The sequence below is a fragment of the Aspergillus brunneoviolaceus genome, assembly GCF_003184695.1.
Source record: "Aspergillus brunneoviolaceus CBS 621.78 unplaced genomic scaffold BO95scaffold_11, whole genome shotgun sequence".
Classification (NCBI taxonomy): Eukaryota; Fungi; Ascomycota; class Eurotiomycetes; order Eurotiales; family Aspergillaceae; genus Aspergillus; species Aspergillus brunneoviolaceus.
Window position 1 is genome coordinate 132,523 of NW_020290741.1, and position 26,990 is coordinate 159,512.

General features: G+C 54.9%; 10 protein-coding genes across 10 annotated transcripts; 4 read left to right on the forward strand and 6 right to left on the reverse strand.

Moving 5' to 3' along the window:
- Positions 1 to 536: 536 nt before the first annotated feature.
- Positions 537 to 2,071, reverse strand: BO95DRAFT_439712 (glycoside hydrolase family 128 protein). The gene has a single exon (XM_025585788.1). The coding sequence runs from the start codon at positions 1,816 to 1,818 to the stop codon at positions 961 to 963; it is 858 nt and encodes a 285-aa protein (XP_025445532.1). The 5' UTR covers positions 1,819 to 2,071; the 3' UTR covers positions 537 to 960.
- On the reverse strand, positions 1,843 to 2,620 carry BO95DRAFT_439713 (uncharacterized protein). The gene is made up of 2 exons (XM_025585789.1): positions 2,104 to 2,620; positions 1,843 to 1,998 (listed from the first exon to the last, which is right to left on the reverse strand). Exon 1 carries the CDS (start codon positions 2,608 to 2,610, stop codon positions 2,302 to 2,304), a length of 309 nt encoding a protein of 102 aa, XP_025445533.1. The 5' UTR covers positions 2,611 to 2,620; the 3' UTR covers positions 1,843 to 1,998; positions 2,104 to 2,301.
- Positions 2,621 to 5,297: 2,677 nt separating this feature from the next.
- On the reverse strand, positions 5,298 to 8,840 carry BO95DRAFT_382503 (WD40 repeat domain-containing protein). The gene is made up of 4 exons (XM_025583397.1): positions 8,043 to 8,840; positions 6,954 to 7,358; positions 6,727 to 6,890; positions 5,298 to 6,663 (listed from the first exon to the last, which is right to left on the reverse strand). The coding sequence occupies exons 1-4, from the start codon at positions 8,521 to 8,523 to the stop codon at positions 5,749 to 5,751; spliced, it is 1,965 nt and encodes a 654-aa protein (XP_025445534.1). The 5' UTR covers positions 8,524 to 8,840; the 3' UTR covers positions 5,298 to 5,748.
- A 199-nt stretch (positions 8,841 to 9,039) lies between these two features.
- On the forward strand, positions 9,040 to 10,767 carry BO95DRAFT_439715 (inositol phosphosphingolipid phospholipase). The gene has a single exon (XM_025585790.1). It carries the CDS (start codon positions 9,136 to 9,138, stop codon positions 10,690 to 10,692), a length of 1,557 nt encoding a protein of 518 aa, XP_025445535.1. The 5' UTR covers positions 9,040 to 9,135; the 3' UTR covers positions 10,693 to 10,767.
- A 1,369-nt stretch (positions 10,768 to 12,136) lies between these two features.
- Positions 12,137 to 14,106, reverse strand: BO95DRAFT_382508 (uncharacterized protein; the record flags this gene model as incomplete). The annotated part of the gene is made up of 3 exons (XM_025583398.1): positions 12,137 to 13,627; positions 13,679 to 13,862; positions 13,940 to 14,106. The coding sequence occupies 3 exons, from the start codon at positions 14,104 to 14,106 to the stop codon at positions 12,236 to 12,238; spliced, it is 1,743 nt and encodes a 580-aa protein (XP_025445536.1). The 3' UTR covers positions 12,137 to 12,235.
- Positions 14,107 to 14,561: 455 nt separating this feature from the next.
- Positions 14,562 to 15,358, reverse strand: thiA (thiamine thiazole synthase). The gene has a single exon (XM_025585791.1). It carries the CDS (start codon positions 15,317 to 15,319, stop codon positions 14,699 to 14,701), a length of 621 nt encoding a protein of 206 aa, XP_025445537.1. The 5' UTR covers positions 15,320 to 15,358; the 3' UTR covers positions 14,562 to 14,698.
- Positions 15,359 to 16,664: 1,306 nt separating this feature from the next.
- BO95DRAFT_406928 (Zn(II)2Cys6 domain-containing transcription factor afumD) lies at positions 16,665 to 18,009 on the forward strand (the record flags this gene model as incomplete). Its single annotated transcript, XM_025584052.1, has 2 exons — positions 16,665 to 17,217; positions 17,284 to 18,009. The coding sequence occupies exons 1-2, from the start codon at positions 17,056 to 17,058 to the stop codon at positions 18,007 to 18,009; spliced, it is 888 nt and encodes a 295-aa protein (XP_025445538.1). The 5' UTR covers positions 16,665 to 17,055.
- Positions 18,010 to 18,522: 513 nt separating this feature from the next.
- BO95DRAFT_355188 (uncharacterized protein) lies at positions 18,523 to 19,409 on the forward strand (the record flags this gene model as incomplete). Its single annotated transcript, XM_025582238.1, has 3 exons — positions 18,523 to 18,770; positions 18,833 to 19,168; positions 19,199 to 19,409. The coding sequence occupies 3 exons, from the start codon at positions 18,523 to 18,525 to the stop codon at positions 19,407 to 19,409; spliced, it is 795 nt and encodes a 264-aa protein (XP_025445539.1).
- A 973-nt stretch (positions 19,410 to 20,382) lies between these two features.
- On the forward strand, positions 20,383 to 20,930 carry BO95DRAFT_460462 (40S ribosomal protein eS30; the record flags this gene model as incomplete). Its single annotated transcript, XM_025588739.1, has 4 exons — positions 20,383 to 20,391; positions 20,473 to 20,484; positions 20,624 to 20,767; positions 20,907 to 20,930. 4 exons carry the CDS (start codon positions 20,383 to 20,385, stop codon positions 20,928 to 20,930), a joined length of 189 nt encoding a protein of 62 aa, XP_025445540.1.
- A 741-nt stretch (positions 20,931 to 21,671) lies between these two features.
- Positions 21,672 to 25,966, reverse strand: BO95DRAFT_450549 (putative MFS transporter; the record flags this gene model as incomplete). The annotated part of the gene is made up of 7 exons (XM_025588014.1): positions 21,672 to 23,439; positions 24,106 to 24,415; positions 24,470 to 24,797; positions 24,853 to 25,324; positions 25,384 to 25,548; positions 25,603 to 25,636; positions 25,738 to 25,966. 7 exons carry the CDS (start codon positions 25,964 to 25,966, stop codon positions 21,672 to 21,674), a joined length of 3,306 nt encoding a protein of 1,101 aa, XP_025445541.1.
- Positions 25,967 to 26,990: the final 1,024 nt, after the last annotated feature.

The window sequence follows — 26,990 nt, forward strand, 5'->3', positions numbered from 1 at the left end:
AGTGCCGTACTCCGTAACTCAGTCTGAGTCGCATTGAAAGCAGTCTAGTGACGGAGGGTTCATTATCCATTTTCGGGTATACGGTCAAGAAACCCTAGGGAACCCAGGACCCATAGTTATGACCTCCAACCAGTCTAGCAACAAGATTGCACTTCACGTTGTGTCTGCTCTCTGCAATGCAATGAAAAAAAAAGTGATTGATTGACATCCATCTCCTAATAAGAATCCAATCCCCAATGTTGGAAATCGTGGGACCACCCAATCAATTCCTGGCGACTGATCCCCACAGCCCAAAGTCCAGACAGCAGTTGCATCCTTGGTTCGGGCGAGATGAAAGTCGGGGCTCTTGGGTTGCAATACATGTGGTTGGTTGGCGGGGGGGCGCTTATTGGATCCATGGATCCATGGATCGGGGGGAAAGACAAACAATAATAACAATTGAGGGAACTTGTTTTCTGGGCAGTGGGCAGGAGGTTGGTCTGGTCTGGTCTGGTCTGGTCTGCTTTTTACAATGTGTTTCAGGTTTGGATTATTTTGTTGGAATGTTGGAATTGTTGGAATTGTAGGAGGATTGTACTATGTAGGAACAATACAATGGTCTTTGTATGGACTTTTTGTTGTTTCAGATTCATGGAACTGTATGGACAATGGGAATCAGGGTGAAACAAATTGTGACTCTGTGAGTACAACACCAAATAAAAAAAAATCAAACTGGTATCAAAAGTGTAACACTGTAAAACCGATAATCATCATGATAAACAAATCACCGCTCGAGGGAGGTATTTTCCTGAGGCAAAATGGTAATGGTAATGGTAATGGTAAACGCAAAGGCAAAGGCAAAGGCAATGGCAATGGCAATGGCAAAGCCAAAACCGCTCCCCACATCACTCTCCGCCAAATCAGAAGTCATCGAGTCAAAAGTCAAGAGGCGAGGCGAGGCGAGGCGAGGCGAGGCGATGCCTAAGCGATATACGCCTGGCCGGAGGCACTCAAGCCGTCCCCGTTCAACAGATAGCCCTCGGCGCACATGAAATACGCATAGCGGCCGACGCCACTCTGGCCATCGAGCCAGGGGACAACCTCCTCGAGGAAGGAGGCGGCCTCCTGGGTGCCCTGGCCGGCACCAACGGCGCTGTTGAGGGCGAACTCGGTGACCCAGGTCTCGTCGAGATCGTACTTGTCGGCGAGCGCCACGGCCTTGCCCACAAAGGTCTTGAAGTCGGCGGCCGAGTCGCCGTACCAGTGCACGGCGAGCACGCTCACGCCACAGCTGCCGCCGCAGCCGGACAGGAAGTTCTCGGCCCACGCGAGGCCCGTGTCGGCGCCGACGCCGTTGGTGACGGCGGGCGTGACCAGTTTGGCCTTCCCCTTAAACGGGGTGATGTATTTCTGGTAGGCAGACACGGCCGCCGAGGAGGACATGGCGGCCTGCCCGCTGTTGTCGGGCTCGTTGAAGCCCAGGATGTACTTGCTGCCGCTGTTCAGGGCCGTCTCGATGGCCGTGAACCACGTCCCGAACATCTTGCTGCCCCACAGCATCGGCACGTACTCCACGTGCGAGGGCAGGCTGCCGTCGCTGTACATGTTCCAGTCGTAGCCCCAGGTAACCGTGCCGCTGTGGGCCAGCGTGGTCACCGTGCTGGCGCTGTTGTAGGCCGCGCCGCGCTTGCCCGAGGTGCTGTTGATGCTGCGCTGCTCGAGGGTGACGTGCGGGTGGTTGGCGCCGGTGTGGCGGTTGGCGTGGATGTGCGAGGGCATCGCCAGCGCGGTGCTGGCCACGCTGCTGGCGATGAGGAGGGCTTTGGTGAAGGAGACCATTTTGCTCTTTTGTTTTGGAGGGTTGATAGACTGAGAAGACCGGTTCTCGAGTTCTTAGGAGGTAGTGGTATGGCTACTTGGAACTCAAGTAGCGCTTAGGATAAGGAATGGATGAACAGAACCGTGCACGGCACAGGTAATTGTTCAGCAGGTGTCAAATGACAAAGGAATGACTGGGTACTGAGGAGTGATCAGTATACTGAAAAGAAAAAGAGAGAGAGAGAGAGCAGAAACGAGGGAAAGAGTCGAGGATATATACCCACGAAAGAAGAGGGGAAAACTAACCATTAGGGCTGGGCTTCCTTCCTTCCACCAGGCGAAACGCCCAGGAACGGGGATCCAGTCAAAGAACAATAACAAATAGAGAGAGAAAAAAAAGGTACCAAACACAAAAGCAGAAAAGGAAAAGGAAAAAAAGCAAAAAGAACAAAAACGAAAGTGTTTCATCTTGGCGATATTCATCCATTGGGGTCTTTGATAGGTCTATGCAGAGGGTCTGTCGGGTCTGGGTACCTGAACCACAACTTTACCTACCCTCTTCTCCCCTGCATCCTTCACCGCGGCCAACGGGGGGCCGATCCGTGGAACGTCATCGGGTGGAAGATTGGCCTGTGCATGATTCATCTGACTGGCCGAGCGACCATGTTGTGCTGGTTCTGCTTTTGTGGTTGGGGTTCCTGCAGGCGAGCTGCAGTTGAGTTTTGTGCCCTGATTCTCTCTACCCGTTTGACAGCTGGAGCTGCTGACGGGATCTAGATACCCAACAGCAACAACAATACTGTCTCTTTGCATTACTTTTGACTGACCGATAAAATGACCAACGGACGAACTGTCAGTCAGTCAGTCACCAGCCCAGACATGGCCCAGTGAGTTGAGTGGGATGGGGCGTTCAGTAGCGCTACTTGCACGCTAGTCGATTTAGTGAATTTAGTGGCGGAGCTCCAACGAACACCTCTGCTGCTGCTGTTGTTGTTGCAGTCTTTCTTTCTCCCTTTGCTGTTCTCTGCTCCACTTTCCGCCCGGCTTTCTTTCTCTCTCTGTCTGTGTGTGTGTGTCTGTGTGTGTGTCTGTGTGTCGGTCTCTATTTCCACAGGGCAGCCCTAGTCCAGTCCACCACATCCATTTCAAGTCTTCTCATCTGATCCATCACTCCGTGGTTATTCTTGTCTCTCACCACCACAACCTCTCAGGAGTACTCCTGAATCCTGCTCACCCTGAAGTATTCCTGAGCAAGGGCCTGCGATCATTCCAACAATGACATACATAGCCAAGACACAGCTCCGAATGGGGGCCAGCGGAAGCTCTACTTGGTTGCCTGGAGCTGCCTCGATCTCTCCGTGTCGTTCGTAGTCACTCCTTTGTGTGCGGAGGAATCCCTGGCGGCGCCGGGTTGCGTGGCTCAAATCAGGCCATCTGGCGCATATCGTATACGAGGGACTGTAGAATAACTCCGTGTTGTAGATGGCTAAGCAGCACCGACTGTCACTTACTCATGGTGTACCGTGACAGTGACAGGAGATGCAGTGCCATGCTGCAGCTTCAGGAATGGTAGACTATCAATCAATCAATCAATAATCGTCAATGTGGCGAATGTATCCCGTCTCTCTTTCTCCGACGACCGTTTACAGTAGGTCAGCGAATGTAACCTTCCTTCTTTGTTGTTTGCGCTGCGTACCCACCACTCTTGTATCTCTTTGATGGTCTATACAGAGTACTACGCCGTACACAGTCCACAGTCCACATACACCAACCCCCAACCCTAAAACCCAGACCAGACCAGACCAGACAAAGAGTATCTATCCAATTCCCACTTCCCAATTGACTTTCCCTCGACAAGACACTAGAGAGTCTCCACTTACACGCGATAATCCTCGTCTCCGCCGTCAACAATCCATCCCCCCACTCCAACTAAACCACAATCATCCCTAGCACTAACACCGTCAGTAAAAGAAAACTTGAACCCAGCAGTGCACAACCCACCAACTGGCAATGCAGAATATCCGCCCACGGCCCAATTGGGGGTCCAGACCTAGACCTAGACTACCGATAGGGTTTTTTTTTTTTTTTTTTTTTTCCTTCTCTCTTGTTGTGTGGTGTTTCACGTTCCAGCGGAGGGCGCCAATGGGGTTGCTTTCATTGGGTGTGGGTTTTGGCTGTTGGCTGTTTCGGTTCTTCTTCGATGTTCTTTTTTGTCCTTCCCTTCACCGACTGGATTTAACTGACTGCGCTTGTACTTTCTCAGAGGTGTGGGTAAAAGCAAGATTTTCTGGGTGCCTACCCTATCTGAAAGCTACTACATGCAAATTCCACACGGGAAAAGTACTGGGCGGCCGGTCGGCTTCTTATGGTGTACCTGGGTACGGAGTACTTGTAATACACTATATCGAGATCCCTACCAGGCACATGGAGATGACTCCTCGGTAGATATTTAAGGCAAGTAAGCACAGTACAACACCAGTAAGATCAATAAACCAAGGTCCGCTATATATCACCAACTCCTCTTCCCCGTCCCTACTCCCGCGATGAGTATCAATGATTGTCATCCTAGGTCTACATGTACAGGGTACAGGGTTCCTCCGTAGGTACGATAGGTGGGGTATCTCAAATCTTCCGAGTTCGTCCCCCAATACAATTGACTCGTCGCCTTGCACGGTCTATGAGTATCTATACGTTACTATGCACATCCTTGTACTGTACAGCACATAGTGTTATAACGTTAGTGAGAATCTCCCCGATAGTTCCGGTCCGGTCAAGCAAGTGGAGTGTATCACCTTGTACTGTACCGAGTCCAGTACCTCACTTCAGCTTCCTTGCTCCAGGGAAAATCCCGCAGGAGGAGAAGAGGGGTACGAGAGGTGGGGAGGGGAGGGGGTGTTGTTTGTACTGTACGTAGTACATCAGCGGGGGTGGAAGCAGGTGTGATTTTAGTTAGTTAGTTAGTTAGTTAGTTAGCCGATTGAGATGATGACTCAATTGGTCTCTTTCGGAGTCGGATAGAGAAGGCCCTACTACTTGTAGATGAATGGGAAAGGGAGGACTTTGATCTACTGTGTACGATGTACATATGAGTACTACTACTGCATACGAGTACATTGTACGGAGTACTTGTAGACTACTGTGTCTACCGAGGTCTTGTTTGGAACACGGCTGCGGAGAGGGTCGGGGTCGGGGTTTGGCTGGGGCATCATACAGACAGAGAGCTGTGCGGATAGATATAACACTTCCCCTTTTTCTTTTTGATAATCTTAAGAAAAGCAAACTGGCTTACCTCGGGATTCTGATATAGCCATTGTGCTGACTGTGTTGATTGACGATTCTGAGTCAAGTGTTTGGTTGGTTAGTCAACTTGAGTAGATTGATTATTGAAGGATACTAGGTATTGAATATACAGTTTGGTCTCCCTGATCGTCCTTCCTGGAGCTGGGTTCTTCTCATCTCGGTCTCTGGTTCGATCTTCAATTCCACCACCGAGGTGGTTTGTCGGTTTGGGAGGCGATTGATATCCTCCTGCGTCTCAGACTATAGCTTCTCACAATCCAGTCCTCATGCGTACAACGTTCTTACCGGTACTCAAGGGATCAAGAAGTGCTTGCTGTCTTCCCATCGTCGAGAATTAGCTAGCTAGCTATTTAGGGCTGGTCTTGCTTCCATCCCTTTCCTCTGTCAAAATCTGTCAAAGCTGACGGACCAGATATCCGTCCAGCATTAGAAATAATAGTACATACAAACAGACAATCCTCCATCCTCCGCTGGTAGGGCTCTTATCTCCCCTAGTTGCTCACGGTAGATGTTGAGTAATTGTGGTTCGTCCCTCATGTCTAGTGTACAACCCACCCACCCTCAACCTTGAAACGCCATCCCGTCCATCCCTTGGTTTACACTGCTGTACAGTAAAGAAGCTGCTGCTGTTGATGCGATTGCTTTTATCATTCAGGCCCCACCCATCTCGGTATCTTCGGGCTCGGGCATGCTATGGTGTCCGTTGGTCTGGGCAAACCCAGCCTCCGTCGCGGTCGTTGCCATCGGAGTTGCGTCCTCAGTGCCCCCCAGTTCGGCCGGCGTGTCGGGGTCAGAGATCGAACCCCCGTAGCCGTTCAGCACGGTGCCATTCGTCTGCGCGCCGTTGGTCGTCGGGCCATGCCCATCGCCGGCGGTGCTCGCCTCCTCCCAGACGCGAACGGTCCCATCCAGCCCGCAACTGACCATCAGCCGCGCCCCTCCGAGTGAGCACGTATCCACCCCCAACACCACGCCCGTGTGGCCCTCGATGCGCTGCAGGACCTGCTTGCTCACCACGTCCCAGCACAAGACGGCACCGTCCTCGCTGCCGCTGACCGCAAAGGCATACACCGGCATCCCGCTGCCGCTGCCGTTCCCCGACTCTCCGCCGTACGTGCCAAACCCGCCCTGCAGGCTGTACTTCCGGTTGCTGTGACCCTGGTAGGTCTTGATGCACCGGCCGGCCACGTAGTCCCACAGTCGCACGCAGTCGTCCAGCGTCCACGCCAACACGTACTTCCCGTTCGGGGAGAACTTGACCGCCGTGACGGGCGGGTTGTCCTCGTGCACCAGCGTGCGCAGACACTGGCCCGACGCCGTATCCCAGATGCGGATCAGCCCGTCCGTCGCGCACGAGGCGATCAGCGTCCCGTCCCAGACCACGTCGATGCCGCCCACCGGGTCCGAATGCGCCGGCAGCGACCGCATCACCTGCGCCGACCGCACGTCCCACAGGAAGACCGCCTCATCGTAGGATCCGCTGACGAGCATGTTGCCTTTCGGGGAGAATGCGATCTGGTAGACGTAATTGTGGTGACCGACGAACGGGATCGGATGCGCCTTGCCCTAAAGCACGTAGAGTGATTAGCCTCAATGACAGCCGGCGCTGGATCGTAGTGTCTTCCATACCGTCAGGACGTTCCACAGTCGGATCGTCTTGTCGTCCGATCCAGATGCGATGGTCGCCCCATCCGGGCTCCACGAGATCGTAGAGATACCCGCCAAATGGCCCTCGAACGAATGGATCAATTTCCCGGTCACGGTGTCCCACACTTTGACAGCCCCGTCCGCCCCTACATCACAGACATGGTTAGTCTAGCCTCCCATGGGATATCTCACGAAAAGACAAATCTCACCTCCACTTGCGATCATCGACGCATCTGGCGAGAACCGCACGGCGGACACTCCCCGCAGATGACCGCGAAGTAGGAACTTCGCGCGATATTCCACCTTATCCGGTTTCGGTGGCGGTGGCGGCGGTTGGGAGACGGGCGTAGGCGACCGGTCGCGGTACGATTCTGGGGTTTCTTCCACAAGGTCGCCATTCGTGGTGGGTTCCGGTTCGTCGACATCAAGGCCATCATCGGCGTTGACCATCTCCTCGTCTTCATTGTCTCCGGGGTAGTTGTCGTGGAGGGGTTCGTCATCCTCACGCGCATTCACGTCATCGTTGTTGTCGTGATTGATGCTGTCGCGAGACACTTTTTCGTCGTCTTCAGGTGCATCTTGTTCTTCTTCGAGCGGAGGAGCATCGGCGGCGGCTTCTGCGACGGTAGAGGGGGCCGTAGCGACATTGAAATTGTGATCGAACTCGTCCACCTTCATATCCTCTCCTTCATCCACATCTTCTTTTTCGTCTTGTACCCCCTGACTCTGATCATGAGGCTGAGGCTGAGGCTGAGGCTGAGCTTGAGCCTGATCCTGGGCCTGAGCCTGAGCCTGAGCCTGAGCCTGATCTTGATCCTGATCCTGATCCTTGCCATCTGAATTCTCCAGATTCCGCTCCTCGACCTGAACCTCCACGGCCACCTCCACCTCCGCATTTGCAGTCTCAGCTTCATCCCCATCAGGCGCAGCAGCATCGGCATCAGCACCCACCTCACCCTCACCTTCACCCTCACCCTCATCAACCTCCACATCCACATCCACATCCACATCCTCCTCCTCATCCCCATCTTCATCCTCCCCCTCCCCCTCCTCATCCTCCTCCTCAGACCCCTCCACCTCCACCTCATCCTCAACCTTAACCTCCCCCCGTAACCCAGACAAAGACCTCCTCCCCTTCCCCGTCCCCCACGGAACATCCACCGCGACCGCCACAGCCGTCGCGCCCGCAGCTCCGCCCCCCACCGACCTCCTCCCACTCCCACTTCCAATGCCACTCCCGCTCCCCCTCCCCTGCACCCCCTGCCCAACCGCGCCCCCCACAACCCCAATCGACCCACGCTTCCTCGTCGACCGCCAATACTCCTCCGCATCAATCGTCAACTCATCCGGACTCTCGGAGCCACTCGAACTCCGCCTCAGCGGCGGACGATACGGCCTCTGCGGCGTATACACATTTTTCTGTTTCTGGAGACTCCAGCTGGCGCGGCGGCGGCGTTCCTCGGCCTCGTCGTGCTCGGAGCCCGCGGCCAGTTCGTCCGAGGAATCAGAGACGTCTTCATCGTTGTCGTTGTCGTTGTCGTCGTCGTCGTCATCTTTGGAGGGTCGCCTTGCGGCTGGTGGTGGTGGCGGGACCAGGGATTGGAGTTTGTGGGGGTGGGCGTGGGCGTAGCCGTTGTGCTTTGTGCTGGCGCTGAGTGGCGTGGTGGTGTTTTTCTTGTGCGAGAGGTGGTTGTGCTGGTGCTGGTGTTGGGCATGTTTATCCGGCATGTCCAGGCGACGGCGCTTGGGGCGGTGGTGGGTGGAGGATGGTCCGTCCATGCTGGATGATGGATGATGGATGCCCTATTGTGGGGATTGAAGGGGATGCGATGGAGATTGGTTTCAACTGGTTTAACTGGGTTCAAGGGAAAGGAATTGGATTGCGGTGTTAAGGGGATGATGGCTGTGGTTGTGGCTGGGTCTGGGTCATGAGTTTGGGAGGTAAGGTAGGTAGGTAGTTATCGAGTGGAGATTTACCCAGACGGCAAAAAAGATGATTGAAAGGAAGAGAAAAAGACGGAAAAGAGAGAGGAGCACACGACCAAAGAAAGAAAGAAAAAAAAAAGGAAGCAATGTTGTTTTTTTCTGGGGAATCTTTTGCGCGATTCTCGGATTTCTTTCATTGGAATTTCGCCCATCCCTCGTGACGATCGCGCGGGTTTTGGGAAGGCGGTCGGCGCGAAGCCGGGCGGGTCGAGGCCGGGCGGTGAGTCCGCCCGGAAAATGATGAAATCATTGCGGAGGCTAACTATACTTCCATAGGTGTTGCTTGTTGCTTGTTGCTTGTTGCTTGTTGTCTCTTTTCTGTCTGGACACTCACACGCAAACTCTCCATGCAACTTATCCAGTAAGCTCATGATGACAATTGCATTGACCTAAAACCCCTTCACAATGGCCGATACGCTCTCCGAAAAACCACAACAACCACAACAACAACCCTCCCCTCCCTCCACCGCAACCACCGCAACCACTAATCCCCCCTCGTCCTCCCCCACCTCCATCCGCATCCTCACCCTCAACTGCTGGGGCCTCAAATACATCGCCAAACTGCGGCATGAGCGCCTCACCGAGATCGGCCGACGGCTGGCCATCGCCACCCCACCGCCCGAGATCGTCGGGCTGCAAGAATGCTGGACGCAGGCGGACTACGAGAGCATCCGGCAGCAGACGCGCCACATCCTGCCGCACGGCAAGTTCTACCACGGGGGCATCTGGGGCGCGGGGCTGGCGATCCTGTCGCGGTGGCCGATCGAGGAGAGCAGCATGGTGGGGTACCCGCTGAACGGGCGGCCGACGGCCTTCTTCCGCGGGGACTGGTACGTGGGGAAAGGGGTGGCGTGCGCGCGTGTGCGGGTTGGGGCCGCTCCCCAGGAAGTGGCCGAGGTGTTCTGCACGCACCTGCACGCGCCGTACGAGCGCGAGCCCAACGACTCGTACATCTGCCACCGGACGGCGCAGGCGTGGGAGATCGCCAAGCTGATGCGCGGCGCCGCCGAGCGCGGCCACCTCGTCATCGGCCTGGGCGACTTCAACATGCTGCCCTCGTCGTTCGCGCACCGTCTCATCCAGGCCCACAGCCCCGTCCGCGACGTCTGGCAGGTCCTGCATCCGGATTCCTCCCTGGGCGCCGCCATCGACCCCGTCGAGCAGGCGCGCGGGAAGCCCGTCCCCTCGGCGCGGTTCAATGTCACAGAGAATGGGGCCACCTGCGATGGACGGTTCAATACTTGGCGCTGGAGTAAGGAGGATCAGAAGCGGTTGCTCAAAAAGGGTGAGGAGATCGAGGTCGATCCCGAGGCCCCGTGTCCGCGCGGCAAGCGACTCGATTATATCTTTGTTGGAGATGGAAGTGGTGGTGGTGGTGGTGGTGGTGGGTTGCGGTCTCCGTCAGTCCCACAATGGACCGTCAAGTCGGTCCAGTTGAGTATGATGGAGCGCCATCCGACGCTGCGATGCTCGCTGAGCGATCACTTCGCCGTGGAGGCGGTCATCACGCGCGAGGAGGCGCAGGAGCAGTCTGCTAAGCTGGAGGCTGAAGGGAGTAGCGCTGCTGCCGCTGCTACGGCTGCTGATGGCTCGTCACTCGCTCCCAACACCACCCTCGAGCCAGAGACCTATGACCGCATCATCGAGATGATCGACAAGTATGTCCAGCGGGAACGCTCGCAGCGACGCTGGCGACTCGCACACTTTGTCGCCTCCGTGTTTGTGTCGATCGGCTGTATGGTGGGCGTTTGGTGGACCGGCGACCACCTGCCATATGTGGCCTTCATCCTGCTGTTCGTGAGCACGTTGAACTTTGGCGCGGGAATCCTGGATGGATTGATTGGAGGGTTATTTATGTCCAGCGAGCTGCGCGCGCTGAAGGAGTTTGAGTGGGAGGTTCGGAACGCGAAGCAGATCGCCGAGGCGGCTGCTGCTGCTGGGACGTCGAAGAGGGCGGGATGAGCTTTCTTGTATGATTGTGTGTATAATATGTGTGGTCTTTGTATATAAGTTAATGTTTACTAGGCTGAGATTGATGAGCTGATCAAGTTTTTGCATGCATGATATGCTTACAAAGAGTTTACTGAAAGGAATAATTCGTTGCGAAGAATTAGATCAGCAGGAGTTGATGCTATATTGATATGCACACCGACACCACGATCTATATGCTCTATATACATGGTCTCTCATGCCCCATACTACCCATGGTCCCACCCTCACCTTCGTTGTTGTCGTTGTCGTTGTCGTTGTCGTTGTTGTCATCGTCGTCGTCGAGATCATCGCATCGCATCGCATGGAACCTAAAAATAAGAACACATCATTCAGCGACAAACGCCACTGAGTAAGACCCTCCGGATCCATAGCCCAAAGTGCAACCACAGCGGCTGTTTAACTTCGAGGAGAAAACAAGCGGCATCCCCTTGGATCACACCAACCTTCCTCGGGACCGTCCTTGATCAAAGCCCACTACTCCCGCTATGGATCGGCGTTCGCCCACGGAGACTTCACAACAGATACGAGAAGGGTGATGACTCCTTCTGATCAAGCCCGGGGTTTTGTCCAGTTCAACCACTTTGGAAAGTGAGAAGAATACCATTTGCTCGGGTAGACCTTACCGTCCTCAGGATTTAGGATCGAGATTTGAAATGTGCCTCAGTCTTTCCAGTGTGTTTCCTGTCCTCCTTCCGGTGTTTCACAAGATGCCCTAGTGTTTCTGTAGCTCATGCTGCACCGAGGGGCCCCTCGGTAGTAGCAAAGCCCAGACCCAAACTGGAAGACAAACTGCGAGCTTCTGGAAAAGAGGATGGAGGAATGTTTGGAAAGAGAGACAGGGAAATCATACTTTTCCTGAGGCGCGGCAGGCCACCGTCCTGGCCCCAGAGGAGGTTCGACGGGAAGAAAGGGGGATGGGGGTGAAGAAAGGAGTAGGAGTTGGGCTGTTCTGGGGTAGATAGCTTCGGGTTCTTACCTGTTGATTCTGGTCTGAAGCTCTGAAGGTGTTGTCTTCTCAGAGGAATGTGTGTGTGGTGGTGGTGGTGGTGGTGGTGGTGGTGGTGGTGGTGGTAGTGTTGATGAGAAAAGATGGAGAGAGGAGAAGGTAGGAGGAGGCATGAAGAGAAGAAATGTCTGCGCTGGGGGACAGAATCTGATCGAAAGTGAGGAAGCTGATCATGATGTGTTCATCTTGACGGCTTCTTTACATAGACAGGTTGGTATACAGGAAGATAGTCAAGCTGAGGGGATGACGAAGATGGATGGAGATGAGGATGAGGGAAGAAGGAAGATGGGAAGAAGGAAGAGTCTGGGGAAAGAGGAGGAAGAAGAAGAAGAGAGAGAGAGAGAGAGAGAGAGAGAGAGAAGGAAGAAGAGGAAGGAGAGATGAGGGGGGTTTTATAGCCAAAGATTTCCTGGAAGGTGCCTGGAATTCATTTCCATTCACTGGTATCATAACACAAGATTCACTGAGATTCACCGAGATTCACCGACCGCCAGTCCCATCATACATTCACTGCCCCTGCTTCCGACCTTCCATAACACGCAAGACATCTGACGCGCTGTTCTTATCGCCCTTCTTCTTCTTGGGCCCTCGTTTCCTCTTCTTCCCACCCCGGCCCTCGCCCTCGAGCACGACCTCTTCGTCGTCCTCTTCATCGCCCACCCGACTGCCTCCAAAGCCCATGTCCATATCCATCGCATCCAACGCCTCACGCCGTCGCGCCTCCTCCAGGAACTTCTTGCGCCGCAAGGCTGTTTCCGCATCGACATCCTCCTCTCCCTCCCCAGCAGCCTCCTCGGATTGACGCAAGGCCGCCGCCCGTTTGAGAGCGGCCAGTAGCGTAGCATCCTTAGCCAGGGGATTGGAGCGATCGATCTCGGGGACTTCTTCCGTCGTCGATGTAGCGAAGTAGTTGCGTGGCCGGCCTGTCGTGTCCTCGACAGGTTTCTTCTCCGTATCCGCAGTAGCCTCCGCTGGAGCAGTGTCTGTGCCCACCGACTTCTTCTGAGCGACCTCGCCGTCTTCACTTTCATCCGACGACGATGAACCGTCCTCGTCGCCTAAGTCTGCCAACGGGTTGTAGTCCGCTCCCACTCCAGCAAAGATATCGTCGTCGTCTTCCTCCTCCGCCGGGGTCGGCGCAGCCTTGGCCGCGAACTCAGGCGGAACCTCCATGCCCAGCGGTTTAGCGGCAGGAGCAGGCGCCGGCGCCTCGCCCGGCTTATCCAGCCATCGCACCTTGCGCTTGACCTTGCCCTGCGCATCCGTGATCTGGAGAATCTCTTTCCGGCGACCAGTCTCATCCTGCTCGATCCACCGCTTCTTCTCGACCTTCGACTCACTCCCGATCCTCTTGAATCTATTCCCCAGCGCGGGCTCAACCGGCCGCTGCTCCTCCATCTCAGCTTCAGCCTCCGCAGCAGCAGCAGCAGCAGCAGCAGCACGACTAGCCTTCAACTGCCTCAAAATCTCATCCCTGGACCTGGGCACCCCAGGCTCCACCTGCTCCAGTCTAGGCGGAGGCGGAGGCGGCGGCGGCGCCATGATCCCCTTCTTCTTGACCTTCTGTTCCCTGGGAGCAGAAGGCAACCCATCGACCCCGGCTTCCTCCTCGCCAAGCACCTGATCCAACTCATCATCAACATCCCCCACCTTCTCAGCCTCAACACTCCGACTATCCCCCCCCTTGGGCCCCGTAACATCCTCCCCGGACCTCACCCTCTTCAACAGTTCCCAATCCAACCCCTTAACCATATGCGTACTCTCCAAATCCCCACCAACGCCCATCTCCCTCATCAACCCCTCAAACGTCCCCTGATCAATCTGCCCCAACTTCACCATCTCCTCCAACGCCTTCACGCGCTTCTCCAACTCATCACCATCCCCCCCGTCTCCACCAGCCTTACCCCCATCCCCATCCCCATCCCCATCCTTCTCCCCCTGCTGCTCCACCCCCCTCAACAAAGCCGCCCGATCTCGATACCCCTCCGGCAACCTCGTCCCCTTCGGCGCAGCCGACGACTTGAACCGTTTCGCCGGAGGACCGCCGGCGCCGCCCATCTGCTCCCGGCGATGATCGGCGAGTTGGCGCGCGAATTCGTTGTGCAGGGATGATTTCGTGGTGTTGAGTGCGCGGCTGTGTACACCCGGAAAGCAATTAGCAAGTTTCCCGCCATAGAACCTTCCAGGACAGTTTGTGGGGGGCATACGTACGGCGTCATGGGGATGCTCGAGCGTAGGCGCGAGCCCAGCGCTGCGGCGGAGGGTGAGGGTGTTGCACCTGGGTTGGTGGTGGTGCGCGCATTTTTGTTGGTGTTGCTACTGCTGCTGCTGCTGGTCGGGGTGTCGAGGACGAGGCGGCGGAATTGGTCGTTGTTCATGTTGGTTTTTGCGCGATGGTTGGGTGTAGGTTCGTTTGTTGGTGAGGCGGGGGGTTGTGGTTTGTGGTTTCCAATGCTGAGGATGGATTAGGGATGTTGCATTTCTGGAGATTTTGTTTGAGATGTAAGCTGTGTGAGAGGGAAAAAAGTGGGAGCTGGGGAAGGTTGATGCAGTGGGTAAATTGCCTGCGGCGGAGAAGAAGTGGTCCAGATCGGGGATGCGATACGCACCCGCCGACGTCAGATTCTCCCGCGTCTTGGCGGTCGGTTGGGTGGGTTGTATAGCGATAATGTTGATGGTTACAGAATTTAATCATATGTATTTTACCTCTGTATCAGAGGCAATGGAAGGTGTCGGTGATGAAGAAAAGGCTCTCGAGTTTTACTAGCATGTTTTCTACATTTGTGGATACACCACAGATTCAACTTTCTAGTTAAACGAGTGTTCATATTTAGCTATCAAGCGCATTCGTTTCAATTTGTGGACATTTCTTGATAACGAAACAAAAGTCACCGAACATTCCGAAAGAAAATCACCGGCAGCTTCGTAGACATCTCATTCGTAGAGTTGCAGCTCGACAATACGATCATCTTACTCGGCACACTCACGCTGGCGCTCATCAAAGACCTTGAGGGCCTCCTCGGCCGCCTTGACACCGCTGAGCACCATCGCACCAAAGGTCGGGCCCATGCGGTTGAAGCCGTCGATCTCCGACAGCTCCATGCCGCCGATGATCAGGCCCTTGGTGACCTCACGAGTGTTCTTGACGATCGCATCCTCGGCGGAGTTCATGTCCAGACCCCGCATGCCGCCCAGCTTGTCAACGGTCGCCATCGAGACCAGGCGCTTGGCCGAGAAGGCTCCGAACGGGCCGTCGTGTCCGGTGGTGCTGATCACAAGAGGCGCGTTGATGGTGTTGGGGTCCATGCAGGAGTGGTCATCGTGGTGCAGAGTCACCAGCGTCCAGTTGGTGACTACACCCGCGATGCGGGTCTCCTTGGGATCTCCGTTGGGGGAGGGACGAGTCACCAAGTCCTCCACGCTGGTGGCGTTGAAGAGCTTGACGTTTGGGAAGGAGAGGACCTTGGACAGCAAGGTCGAGGTGAACAAGGACGCATGTTTCACGACGACATAGCTGGGGTTCGATGGGTCTTCCTCGTAAGGCACGCCCAGTGCATTCAAAAAGACCTCCGCGGGCCGACGCATGACCATCGCAGAGAAGAGCTGGCCACCCAGCCAAGCACCACCACCTAGAGTACGGGGTTAGTTGATGTTGTAATGCTGCTAATCATTCAGTTGTACGAACCAGGAGAAACATTGGCCTCGATGATGGCAATCTTCAAATCAGGGCGCGCGTTCGCCAGCACGTACGCGGTGCTCAGACCACAGGAACCAGCGCCGACAATGACAATGTCACTCTCGGCATACTTGTCCAGATCCTGGAAGTAGCGTCGGGTCATGGCGCGAGACACCTGACTCTCACGGATCGGTTCAAACTTGAAGTCATCCCACTTGCCGCCGAAGTGGTCGAGCAGCTTGGTCTGCGAGTCTCCTCCCATCATGGGAGTAATCTCAGGAACAATGACCTTTCCCTTGAGACCGGCGGTAGGGGCCACGGGGGACTCGAGCAAGGCAGCTGGGGGAGACATGATGTTCTTTGGGGGTTGTTCAAGTGAGGGATCAAGTCACGGTAGTGACTGAGGATTGTTAGTTATTCCATCAATGAAGGGGGCACGAGGGAAGGCATGATCCTTTCGCTGGTATTATCCAGATCAAGTTTAACCGTATATTCTCAGAACGAACCCAGAGCCACCAGCGCGAATTACGCTGGCAGATAGGAACGAACACCGGTCCATGGCCAAAGTTACCTGAGGTACCTGATCAATGAGTTGCCCAGCTTCAAAGGCATTGCATGACTTCCACCGTCAAGACCCGCGAGGGGCCGTGGTAGGTGGTGTTTACATTGGACGAATTGAGTTCCTGTAGATAGGTTAGTTAAAGCTCTTCCCATGACTGGGGGAGATTCAATTGAATGAAAGGGATCACGACCTCTGGAGATAGTGGTAGTATCTGTCGAAGATGGATGAAGATGGATGAAGATGGGACGAGAAATTGTGTTGGGGAGAAGAGAAAGAGAAGAAAAGAAGCGGGGTTGAGAGGAGGGAAGGAGGGGCAGCTTAAATAGACAGGCAGGCCAGAAGACGTAATGACCATGACATGCTCCTCCTTCTCCTCCTCGACGATCATTTAACTTCCTGTCCCTCCGATTCTGCCCGGAGATGTTTAGACCGGTAGACCGGTGAACCCAAGGAGTAAAGTACATGATTGACTGGGTGAGTCAATCAATACGACGATCATGATGACTTTCGAATACTAGCCTATGATATGCTCTACATTGTCATGGCAGGCAACTATGAGCTTCGAGGGAGTACTGTAGTCCGCGGGGGTCAGAGTATAGTCACATGATCTCTGTTCACCTCAGGGCTGGTATACTGGTATACTGGTATACTGGTATACTTTAGTTATTGTCTTCCTAGCTTCTATGTATAATGGGAGGCCTCAGTCGGGAACGCGTGCCCCAAATCTCAATTGATCATTCAGACCTACTCATAGTTAGGTGACCTAAGGTTTTACAGTATACTCCGTACAAGACCGGGAGTCTTTAGTGAGGGCGGCCCGCGTCCATCTCCTAGGAACCTTCGTTGCAGTCAATAACTCGCGGCCTACACCTGTCTATGACTGCTTACTTCGAGAAAATCCTCAACATCCGGGCGACTTATCTGCCGTTTCGTCCCTTCTCCCTGGCCCGTCTTAACATCATTGAGGTAAATAGTGACAGGTCGACCAACTGAGGAAGGCTTCGCTCCTCTTCACTGAATCCGAAAGACCCCGGGATAAGTCATCGCTGCTTTGAAACCCATCGCCATGACAAGTGGGACCGAAGCAAGATGACCTCCTCGGCCATCCCAGAAAGTAACCCGTCCTCTTCGCCACGAGGCCACAGTCAAAGCGAAAGGGACTCGTCCAACCGCAAAAAGCGCAAGGGTCCCCGTCTCGCCCACCGCAAGTCCAGGACCGGATGTCAGCGATGTCGCGCCCGACGAGTAAAGGTAGATGGAATTCATTTCAAGTTACCACTGGCCACCACATGTGTCCTGACTGATTTAGTGTGATAGTGTGATGAAGCGCGACCTGTGTGTCGCGACTGCCATCGTCATGGGATCCCCTGTGTCTATGACAGGCCCGCGGAGGAGATCCAATCTCGCCCACTCCAGCCCAGTTCATCGGATCTCAGTAATATAGAGTTGCGCTTGCTGCATCATTTTACCCTATTCGCCAGTGCCACTCTGCCTGGGGCCCAATTGAAGCGTGTCAAAGACTGTTGGTCGATCGACGTGCCTCGACTTGCATTCGGTTATAAGCCGCTCCTGCACGCCGTCTTCGCAATCTCGGCCCTGCATCTGTCCAAAGCCAATCCAGACGAAGCTGGCTTGCTGGACATCCACTGCAACTTCCTCGAGCAGGCTTTGCGCGAACATCGACTCTGTATCGGCGGCATAACTACGCAGACCGCGGATGCGGTGTGCTTTACAAGCATCCTGTTACAGGTCGACGTATTTGCTACCTTACAGAATCATACTGTTGTTTCTTCCGAGCACGTCAGTGAATGGATGCGTCTATTGCGCGGGTCGGTCGCTGTCTTTGACGCGGCCTTGGAGATTGCGAGGCATGATACTCATTCCGCGAGTATCTGGTGTATTATTGATACCTTTCCTATCCCCTTGCGGACGAGTTCTGATGCTGGGGCATTTTCCTTCCTGCTTCCGACTGCGCCCGGCGACGAGGACAACGATACGGCGCTAGAAGCATATCGAGGGGCCGTCGCGCATATCAACGCCTAATGTCCTGGCCAGTAGAGATGATTATATCTTGTGCACCACAGCAAACACAAGCCGCTATTCCGCCTGGGAGATCTTCTCCAACCGCCACTGGTGCGGCGAGCTCGAGTCTAATGTGACCGTGACCTGCGAACACATTTTCTGTACATATGTGCTCTACCAACAAATCGACCCCGACGAAGGCAGCCAATACCGCCAATGGCTGCTCTCGCAGCAAAACGCCGAAGGCTCCTGGGGCATCGCGCCTAACTACCCCGGCGACGTCTCCACAAGCACAGAGGCATACCTAGCCTTGAGAATCATATTGCCTGAGGCCTCGCAGATGATTGGCTCTAATAGACAAGGATTCTCGGTCTCGTTTAGTAGCGTCCGGGCCTGCATCTCGGCCCTGCGTCTTAACTATATGCCCGAGATTTGTTGCCTAGAATGCGTATAGATATAGTACCTTGTACCTTTTTACCCAAACCTCCCCCCCCCCCCCCCGTTTCTCCCAGCCTGTACACTGAGTGACTGAACATGACGTCCGGACTCCTCGTCTCGCAACTCGCCCTCTACGCCCCCCTAACACTTCCAACCTTCTACCTCGTCTTCAGCCATGGCCGCCACGGCCTCCTCGCCTGGCTCTACCTCCTCGCCTTCTGCGTTCTTCGCGTGACCGGGGCCGCCATGGGCCTCCACAACCCGCATAACACCGGCGCCCAGATCATATCCAGTATCGGGCTCTCACCGCTGCTGCTTTCGATAGACGGGGTGTTGCATGAGGCGTAAGTTTTCCCCTTAGCAAGAGCAAGAGCAATATATCTCATATGTTCTGATGGTGTTCTAGGAGAGTCTACTGTTTATCCCCTAATAAACGAACTGAATGGACGTTCATGGCGCTCATCCATGTCCTCGTGGCGACGGGGGTGGCAATGGTTGGGGTTGGTGCAGGCGGGCTTCTGGGCGATACGCCACAGCCCAATGATTTATCCAATATCAAGGTCGGCATGGTGCTGTTGGAGGTTGCGTGGGGCGTGCTCGCTTTGTGGGGACTGTGGACTCGTTGGAATGGGAGGGGTGCACCAGCGAGCTTGGCCGGGAGGGAGGGGTGGTTGGTGCGTTCATCCCTTGCCATCTCCCAGATCGTTGATACTATCTGGATTTGGATCCATACGGAGGAATGGTTCATGTGCTAACACAAAGCTGCCTCGAGGCAAGGCACAGCTCCTAACCGGCACCCTCCTCGCCCTTTCCCTCGTCGAGATTTCAGCAATCTACATGCTTGTCGCGCAACTTACTCAACACGCGGACCTAAACCCGACGACAGGGAGTTTGGCGGTTCGTGTTGTGTTGGGGTTTCTCCCCGAGCTGCTCGCGGCGATGGTTTTGGTGTTTGTTGGGATTATGACCAGGGAAGTGGGTAAAGTCGGTGCTGATGAGGCTAGGCTGGGGCATGGGCAAGGGCATGGGCAAGGGCGCCGACACAGACATGCTCATCATGGACATGGAAGGCGCTCGGGCTCGAAACATGGCACTCGGTTGCATTCGAGGTCACACTAGCCTTCGCATTCGCACTCTACTGGGTGGAGGGGGTGAGGATTAGGATCGAAATGGGGCGTTATTGCATGTGTTATGGTGCGCTATATGCTGAAGGCGCCAGGCGTTATACAATCAAGTCTATCACAGTTGTTATATGGGGGTTTGCACGATGCATGCGGAGGCTTGTCTCCGGATAGTTGAGCCAGTCGCATGGAGAAAGAGGGAGGTTAGCGAAAGATGAGCCCCAGGAAGTGATCAGGGTAGAGTCATCCATTGGTACTGTGACTCAGTAGTCCATACGGAGGCGGCAAGTGCGAGGATAGGCCCGGCCGGGGGAACTGCCTTCCATATTGTTGGGGAGTCGGCGGGGGTGACTCGGGACTAGGGACCCTTCTTCCCCCCCGCTTGCTTCATTCTTCCTTCACCAACCTCATGTACTCAGTATTATGAGTATCGTTGAGAATAGCTTCATGAAAATGCATTGTTTGAAATTATATCCTACCACCTATTAGATCCATCACTCTACCGTCTTCTTGAGTAGCCTCATTATTGTGATATTCGGATACCACCTGCAATAGTTAACTACTCAAAGTCTAGAATGACATAGCATACATAGCACAGCCCAGCATAACCCAAATTATGCACACACATGAGTCATCCACCCTTATGTAACGAGGCTAACCGAAACCGGGGTGGGGCAAAGTTGAACCGCCGCACAAACGCGTGACTTGCAATCCCGTCGACGAAACCGCCAAAATTCCCCCTCCCCCAAATCGCCCTCGCACTTCCCGCCCCGTACGACAAATCTCGACAGGATCCCTTTTTCGTTGTTCTTGAAGATCATCACATAACGCCAAAATGGGTAAGGTAAGTTATCAAAAGAGATGCTCCTGGAAAAAATGTCCTCAGGATGAGAAACAGAAAAGACTAACATCTGGATGAAAATAGGTTCACGGATCTGTAAGCGCTCCCCTCTCTCCTCTCTTATCACGTTCGCCCCATCGACGACCGGACACAACGACCATCGAAAAGTCGAAAAACTACTATGACCAGCATGAAAAGAATGAAAGATATCTGACCCTTTATTTCTCGACTACAGCTCGCTCGTGCCGGTAAGGTCAAGGCCGCCACTCCCAAGGTCGAGAAGCAGGAGAAGGCCAAGCAGCCCAAGGGCCGTGCCTACAAGCGTGTCGTCTACACCCGCCGTTTCGTCAACGTCACCCTCACCGGTGGCAAGCGCAAGGTATGAAAAATCCACCACGATCAGCCTGGGATACAAGGGAAGACATGGAAGGGACACGGCTGTCTCGATGAATACGTCTGGAAAAGTGCTGTGTGCTATGATCACAAACGGAAGGGCTTACACAACTCCCTCAATACAGATGAACGCCAACCCCACCGCTTAAACGGAAGCATCTTCACGAACAAAAATCCTCTTCGAATAATTTGATACAAGAAGAAGAACTCGATGACTTTTTGAGCAACGACGATTCCCCGGGTTTTGAAGGTGGCGTGAATGGAAGAGGCTTGAGGATCTGGTGATGCGGCTATTTGCGATCGGAAGGCTACCACTCCTTTTCGATCAGGAAAAATCAAAGCACGGTTCCTCCCCAACTTACGACGGAATTTCGCGGATTACGGATTTCTTGACGTGGGGGAAGGCGAGTGTAATGGAAGTGTCTTGTTTTTCTTACTTGATAGCAGGAAAGGACGAGTAATCGGACTTTTTTACATCTGGCGATGCAATACCATCACTATTTTCAAGTCCCTCTTATTGCTGGTTTTTTGCTCTTGCTGGGCACTTTGCATGCATGCATGCATGCATAATCGACGGTTGCAATCTGCGTGCTGCGATCTCTAGTAGATGGTTCGGGTTTCATCCTGCTTTCCTGCATTTCAAGGCCGGGGGTCTGAGTCCAAGGCCAGTGGCGAATCAGGCTCCATTTCGCTGGCTATGGTCAAGGGTCCTTGTGAGCTACGCAATTTGATACTTCATTTCCCAAGCTCTGGGGAGGTTTGTCTATCAAACTGTCTGCGATATGTCGGACACGCCAACCTGTAGAGAGACGTGGATCAGGGCACATGTAACTTCGTAGCTGGCTGGCTGTCGAACCATACTTCGCATAGCTCGCTTTCCAGTCTCCATACTACACGACAGTGACCTTGACCTTCACCCCGCGCCCATGAACCCAATTCTTCTTCTTGCCCACCTTCTCCAAGCCGTCCGCCCTGTCCGTCAGTATCTCCTGTAGCATGGACGTAGTGGCAGCGTCCCCACGCCGCACCGTCAGGTGCAGCACGTCGCGCACTTCCCTTCCCTGTTTCTTCACGACCGCGCTCCACTCCGTCTCGAACCGCACCCTCCAACGGCCCTCCTCCGGCTCCCGGCCGGCAGGATACACATCCCCGACCAAGGCCGCCACGCGCCCCAGGTACCGAGACCACCACGCCTCCTCGCGCGACACGCACCGCACCAGCTGCCGCTGGTACGCCTCATCGGTCGGGGCGAGCTCCCCGTCCCAGCGCTCACAGAGCACCAGCGCGATCAGCGCGCGCTCCACATGCGACAGACAGTTCGTGGCCGCCAGGATCCCCGTCGCGGTGCTATGCAGCGCGGCGGCGGCGCGCGACTCGCGGGGCACCTTCGCATGCGCGAACAGCAAATCCGCCAGCGCCGCCAGCAGATTCGTCGCCCAGAATGACTGGGGCAGATGGAACGAGTCCGCGTCCCGCGGTGACGGCGTGTCCGGCAGCGCCGCCCGCAGCAGATCGCGCAGCACGTCCGCCGACGGCGGCGCATACGGCCGCGTCGCGGCGAGGAGGGGGTCCTGGGCGCGCACCGCCGGCGGGAGCCGGTCGTACAGGAAGCCCTCGCGGACGCCGCCTTGGCAGAACTGGATGTGCGTGATGGCCTCGGCGGGCAGCGCGTCCATGATGACGTTCACCAAAAACGCGACGGCGGGGATCTGCGCGGCGCGGCGCCGCGACACGCCGTAGATTTTGGTCGTCGTGGTGGTTGCAGTAGTGTTGGTGTCTGCAACTTCCTGCAGCACCGCGGCGGTGTCGTGGAATTCCGCCCGCGGGACCCGGAACCCGTTGATGATGGGGATCGGGTACGCCTCGCCCTCGCCCTCGCTCTGTTTGTCGGAGTACGTCTTCATGAGCACGTACCCCCAGCCGCGGAACCCGCCGCCGCAGAGATATAGACTGCGTTGGCAGCCTCCTTCCCCCTGGGTCCCGAGCAAAAGGGAATCTGGCACCTCGAGCTCGCGATACGCCGTCTGGAACTGGCGGGTCATCTCGGCCTTGAGCGCCCCCAACGCCGTCGTTCCATCATCGCTCGACTTGGTATCAGCCTCAGCCTCAGCCTCCCGAAGCAACCGACCCAACGCCGCCGCGCCGTACGGAAAACTGAACGCGCCCCGAGGACTCGTCCGCACTGCCCCACCGTCCTCCTCCACAACCCACGTAATCTGGGTACTCCCGCCGCCCAAATCCATGGCGATCCCGGCCACCCTCGCCGAAGAGCTCGCGACCCCCAAGGCGCCAATCCGCCCTTCCTCCTCCTTGGTCAGCAGCCGCACCTCCCAGCCGGTGTGCGCGCGGATCGCACCACAGAACGCCGCCGCGTTCGGCGCCGTCCGCGTCGCCTCCGTCGCCAGCACGTGGATGTTGGTCGCCCTCACCCCGAAGTCGCTGCATGTGGATTGGAAGTGGCGCAGGTGGTCGAGGACTTGGGCGATGGTTGTGTCCGGGATCGGGCCCCGCGTTTGCGTTCGCGTTCGCGTTTCTGTTTCTGTCTGCGGGGAGAATTGGGCATCGTAGAGAGAAATTGCGGCGCGGGATTGGTAGACGGTGGGCAGGAGGCGGGCGGTGGGGGGGGAGAGGTCGGTGATTGAGAAGCGGATGCCGTTGCTGTGGGTTTGGGAGGTTTAGTGCTTTTGGTTTGAGGGGGTATCGAGGGTGTTATGTAGTTGATGGGTTGTGTGGGGGACTGACTGACTCACCTTCCCATATCCACAATCCCGTAGAGATTCGGGTTCGTGGTTGTTGGTTCGGTCATGCTGGGATCGGTTTCTGGGGCTCAGTGGGCACCGGAGTGGAATGAGGTTCTCAAATGTGAGTGAGGTCAACACGGTAAAACGGTAAGTGCTGCGGTGGTCAAGACCTTAGGCGCATGGTTTTGGTGTGTGTGTGGCTAGCTTGGTTGTGAGGCTGCTAGCGCAGGGCAAAAGGTGGTAATGTAGTCGACTATGCTGTCAGCAGTACGGCTTAAAGGGGGGTAATAAAATGAAGGTAACAGAAGCGAGGTTGCGAGATGCTGGTGTTGTGTTGACGATTGGGTTGACGTAGCCAAGATATATCCCCGCTGAGGTGGAGTCTACAATCTTGAAGTACACTACTAACCCCCCCCCGGTGATCACCGCAAACATGCCCTAGTACATTCAGTTTCACCAATAATCTCAACACCATGCAATTGCTTTCCAATCTAGGCTCAGCATACTTCTAGTTCGCCAAAGAGCATGACTTATCGCAACAAATAGCAATAGACCAAACACGCTAAAAAACACCACAACCTACAACACATATCGGAAGCCCGCCCCATAATTCTCCTCCCCCACAGCCGTATTATCCTTGGCCCCAGCTGTCCATTCCGCCACTGCACCATACCGCTGATCCAAACGGCGATTCTCCCAGGCCAGGAGAACTCGCAAAGACAGTGCAAGAATCGTGTTGAAAAACATGAAAGCGGCGCAGATAGACAACCCGCGAGTGTAGCGAGGTGAATCGCTGGATGGGAAAACATTGGTCCCCAAAAAGGGACCACACTGGCCGATGACGTTCAGAATGACAATGCCCATGCCTCGTCGGCTATCCGAGCCTTGGTTGTCTATAAAAGCCATATTAGTGCGTGTATCATCACTTGCTAGGGCAGTTGACCTACTCAGAGCCCAGGGAAGAATGTTGGCGATAGACGGGAACACCCCGATAGCAGCAAGGAACACGCCAAGGTAGCGAACGCCAACAGAGTTGCAAGCCGCAAGTAATACGTAGCCAACAGCACCGACTAGAGAGGCACAAGCAATCACCAGGCCCCGCTGCTGAATCCGATCAGCAACCCATGTCGTAGCGATCGTGACGAGGAAGGACGCAAAGAATGGCGGTGCCGTCAGCCCCTGAGCGTTGATGGAGGTAAACCCCATATCTTCCAGGATCGTCGGCAAAAAAACGGGCAATGATGAGAAGCTCACGTTGCAGCTGAAGTACATGAACTAAAATTGTTGTCAGCATACACCGCAGGCGAAGGCGGCTGGTCTGGGAACATACTGCCAAGATCCACGCCTTCGCATCCAGCAAAGTATGGCCTAATTCTTTCCAGTCGATCCCACTAACTCGCTCGCTCTCACCACTCCGTCGAAGCGATCTGGCCCGTGTGACTTCTTTCTCTTCTTCGGTCAGGAAACGTGCGGACGACGGGTGATCTGGCAGGTAAAACCAAGCCAGAATGGCCGCCAAGAGTGACGGGCTCCCTTCCACCAGGAACAACAGCCGCCAATTCGCTATCTTAGCATGGCCGGAGGTGATAGCATAAGCGAGAGCGCCTGCAAAGGTGTTTGCCAAAGGGGCTGCCGACAAAAACATGCCGCATCGAAGTCCTAACTCATGGCGCCGATAAAAGAATGATAGCAGGTATGGACTTCCTGGGCCGAAGGCAGCTTCCGACATGCCCAACAGAAACCGCAGGGCCATCAATCCTCCCCAATTCTGCACTGCCGCCTGACAAGTTGCCACAATACCCCTATACAGCATAAGGCTCCGACTCAAGACATGGGAGGTATAAGTCGAGTCTGAACGTACCAACTCAGGACGGTAATAGCTGCCCATCTGTGCGGAGGCATTATCTTCCACATCAGCGCCAGGAACTCAAAAAGAGTATACGAAATGTAGAAGATTGTCAGGAGCCATGAGTATCGATTTCCCGTGAGGTTGAGATCCTCTTCCATTCCCGCAATTTTGGCATTCCTGCTTGCTCATTAGCCCAATGGAGATTAATGTATATTGTGCGTTCAAGCCTACCCGATGTTGCTCCTGTCGAGCAGCGATAAGAGATCTGTGCGAAGCCGTCAAGTCAGATAAGGAATCGAGTGTACTGATCTGAGAAGGAATCATGTGCAATCGTGCAGGAGATGAATTAGGCAGGACGCAGCATACAAAGAAACCCTAGCAAGGTCGGAACTCTGAGGTCCAACTTTCTCAGCACTCGAGCTTCCAATGCAGGATCTATCGACATTGTAGTTTGAGGCATCTGCGGGAGCGCGGTGTGGGTTTCTTCCTTGTGCATGGGCTGCTGCTTTTCCGCATCGTGACTCGGAGCCTCGACAATGGCGTCGACATCCTCAGCAGGACTGCTTGGGGTGACTTTCTTCCCGAACAGCCCCATGGTCGACTTTGAAGTGTCGCGATGCGGAGTGACAGAAGATTGATGATAGCAACAGAGGTGTAATGGTGACTTCTATGTTGTGGAGAGGGGAGCACACTGCTTTATGAACGCGTCCGCACCAAAGCCTCTACGCTGTTTATGGTTTGGCACGGATTTAGACGATTGGACAAAAGGCTACCAGCCTGACCTGCGAGTTTCCCCCAGACCACACAGTTTAGACGTCGAGCTAGCGAGGGGTGACGTGAAAATTTGAGGAAACGAGGGAGGGGGTGTAGTCGATGAGTGGAGTGTCATGCCGAGCGGATTGAGGTCACTTTCTAAGGGAGCTGTGTGTGATACGTGGGACAGAGCTCACACCCAATCATCCGAGAGAGTGAAAGATACACCATACTGAATGTGCAGGAAATTGGCAGAATGGACGCATGGGGCTCGCTCCTCGGGGATATGATGACATGCTTTCGCACACCCGATTAGGGAGTATGCGGAGACAAACCCATCGGTTCATGGGTGGCGGGCCAAAGCTTGAGATCAAACCATCCGAGCGGGCGCAAGGCTTGGTCAGAGACTGAGTGATAGCATTGGATGATAGCCGAGGTGAAAGAGGCTGGATATCCCGGTCTGATTTGTTTCATCCCCCTTGCGCATTCTGATGCATGCTTCTCCCAGCATTAACAAGTATACAGTGACGGATGCACGTTTGGCCAGGAGATCGAAAGAGACTCGTTTGTCAAAGCACCCGTAAAAGGTAAAGCAAAGAACAGCCCGTGCGAGTCATTTGGGGGGGGGGTGGGTAAGCGAGTCGAGGATGTATGGATTGTATGTAGATCAGGAAACCTTCTTCAAGCAGTCCGTCCACATTGCGGGGAATGAGACGATCTCCAGCTGGAAAGAGTAAAAGCGCTCCGACCCCGACACTAGTCCTGATCGGGTATTTACTTGATGCCTGGGGATTCAGGCGTCAGAGTGTGCTTGAGGACTCTATGGACTCCCGTACCGCAACCAACTGAATTGCTGAGGAACCTCA

Coding starts and splice junctions, on each gene's coding strand:
- BO95DRAFT_439712 (XM_025585788.1), bottom strand. CDS start 1,818: ATGGTCTCCTTCACCAAAGCCCTCCTCATCGCCAGCAGCGTGGCCAGC.
- BO95DRAFT_439713 (XM_025585789.1), bottom strand. CDS start 2,610: ATGCAAAGAGACAGTATTGTTGTTGCTGTTGGGTATCTAGATCCCGTC.
- BO95DRAFT_382503 (XM_025583397.1), bottom strand. CDS start 8,523: ATGGACGGACCATCCTCCACCCACCACCGCCCCAAGCGCCGTCGCCTG. Junction 6,891..6,953: donor GTCGATGATCGCAAGTGGAG/GTGAGATTTGTC, acceptor TCTGTGATGTAG/GGGCGGACGGGGCTGTCAAA. Junction 6,664..6,726: donor GACTGTGGAACGTCCTGACG/GTATGGAAGACA, acceptor TACGTGCTTTAG/GGCAAGGCGCATCCGATCCC.
- BO95DRAFT_439715 (XM_025585790.1), top strand. CDS start 9,136: ATGGCCGATACGCTCTCCGAAAAACCACAACAACCACAACAACAACCC.
- thiA (XM_025585791.1), bottom strand. CDS start 15,319: ATGGTCATGCGTCGGCCCGCGGAGGTCTTTTTGAATGCACTGGGCGTG.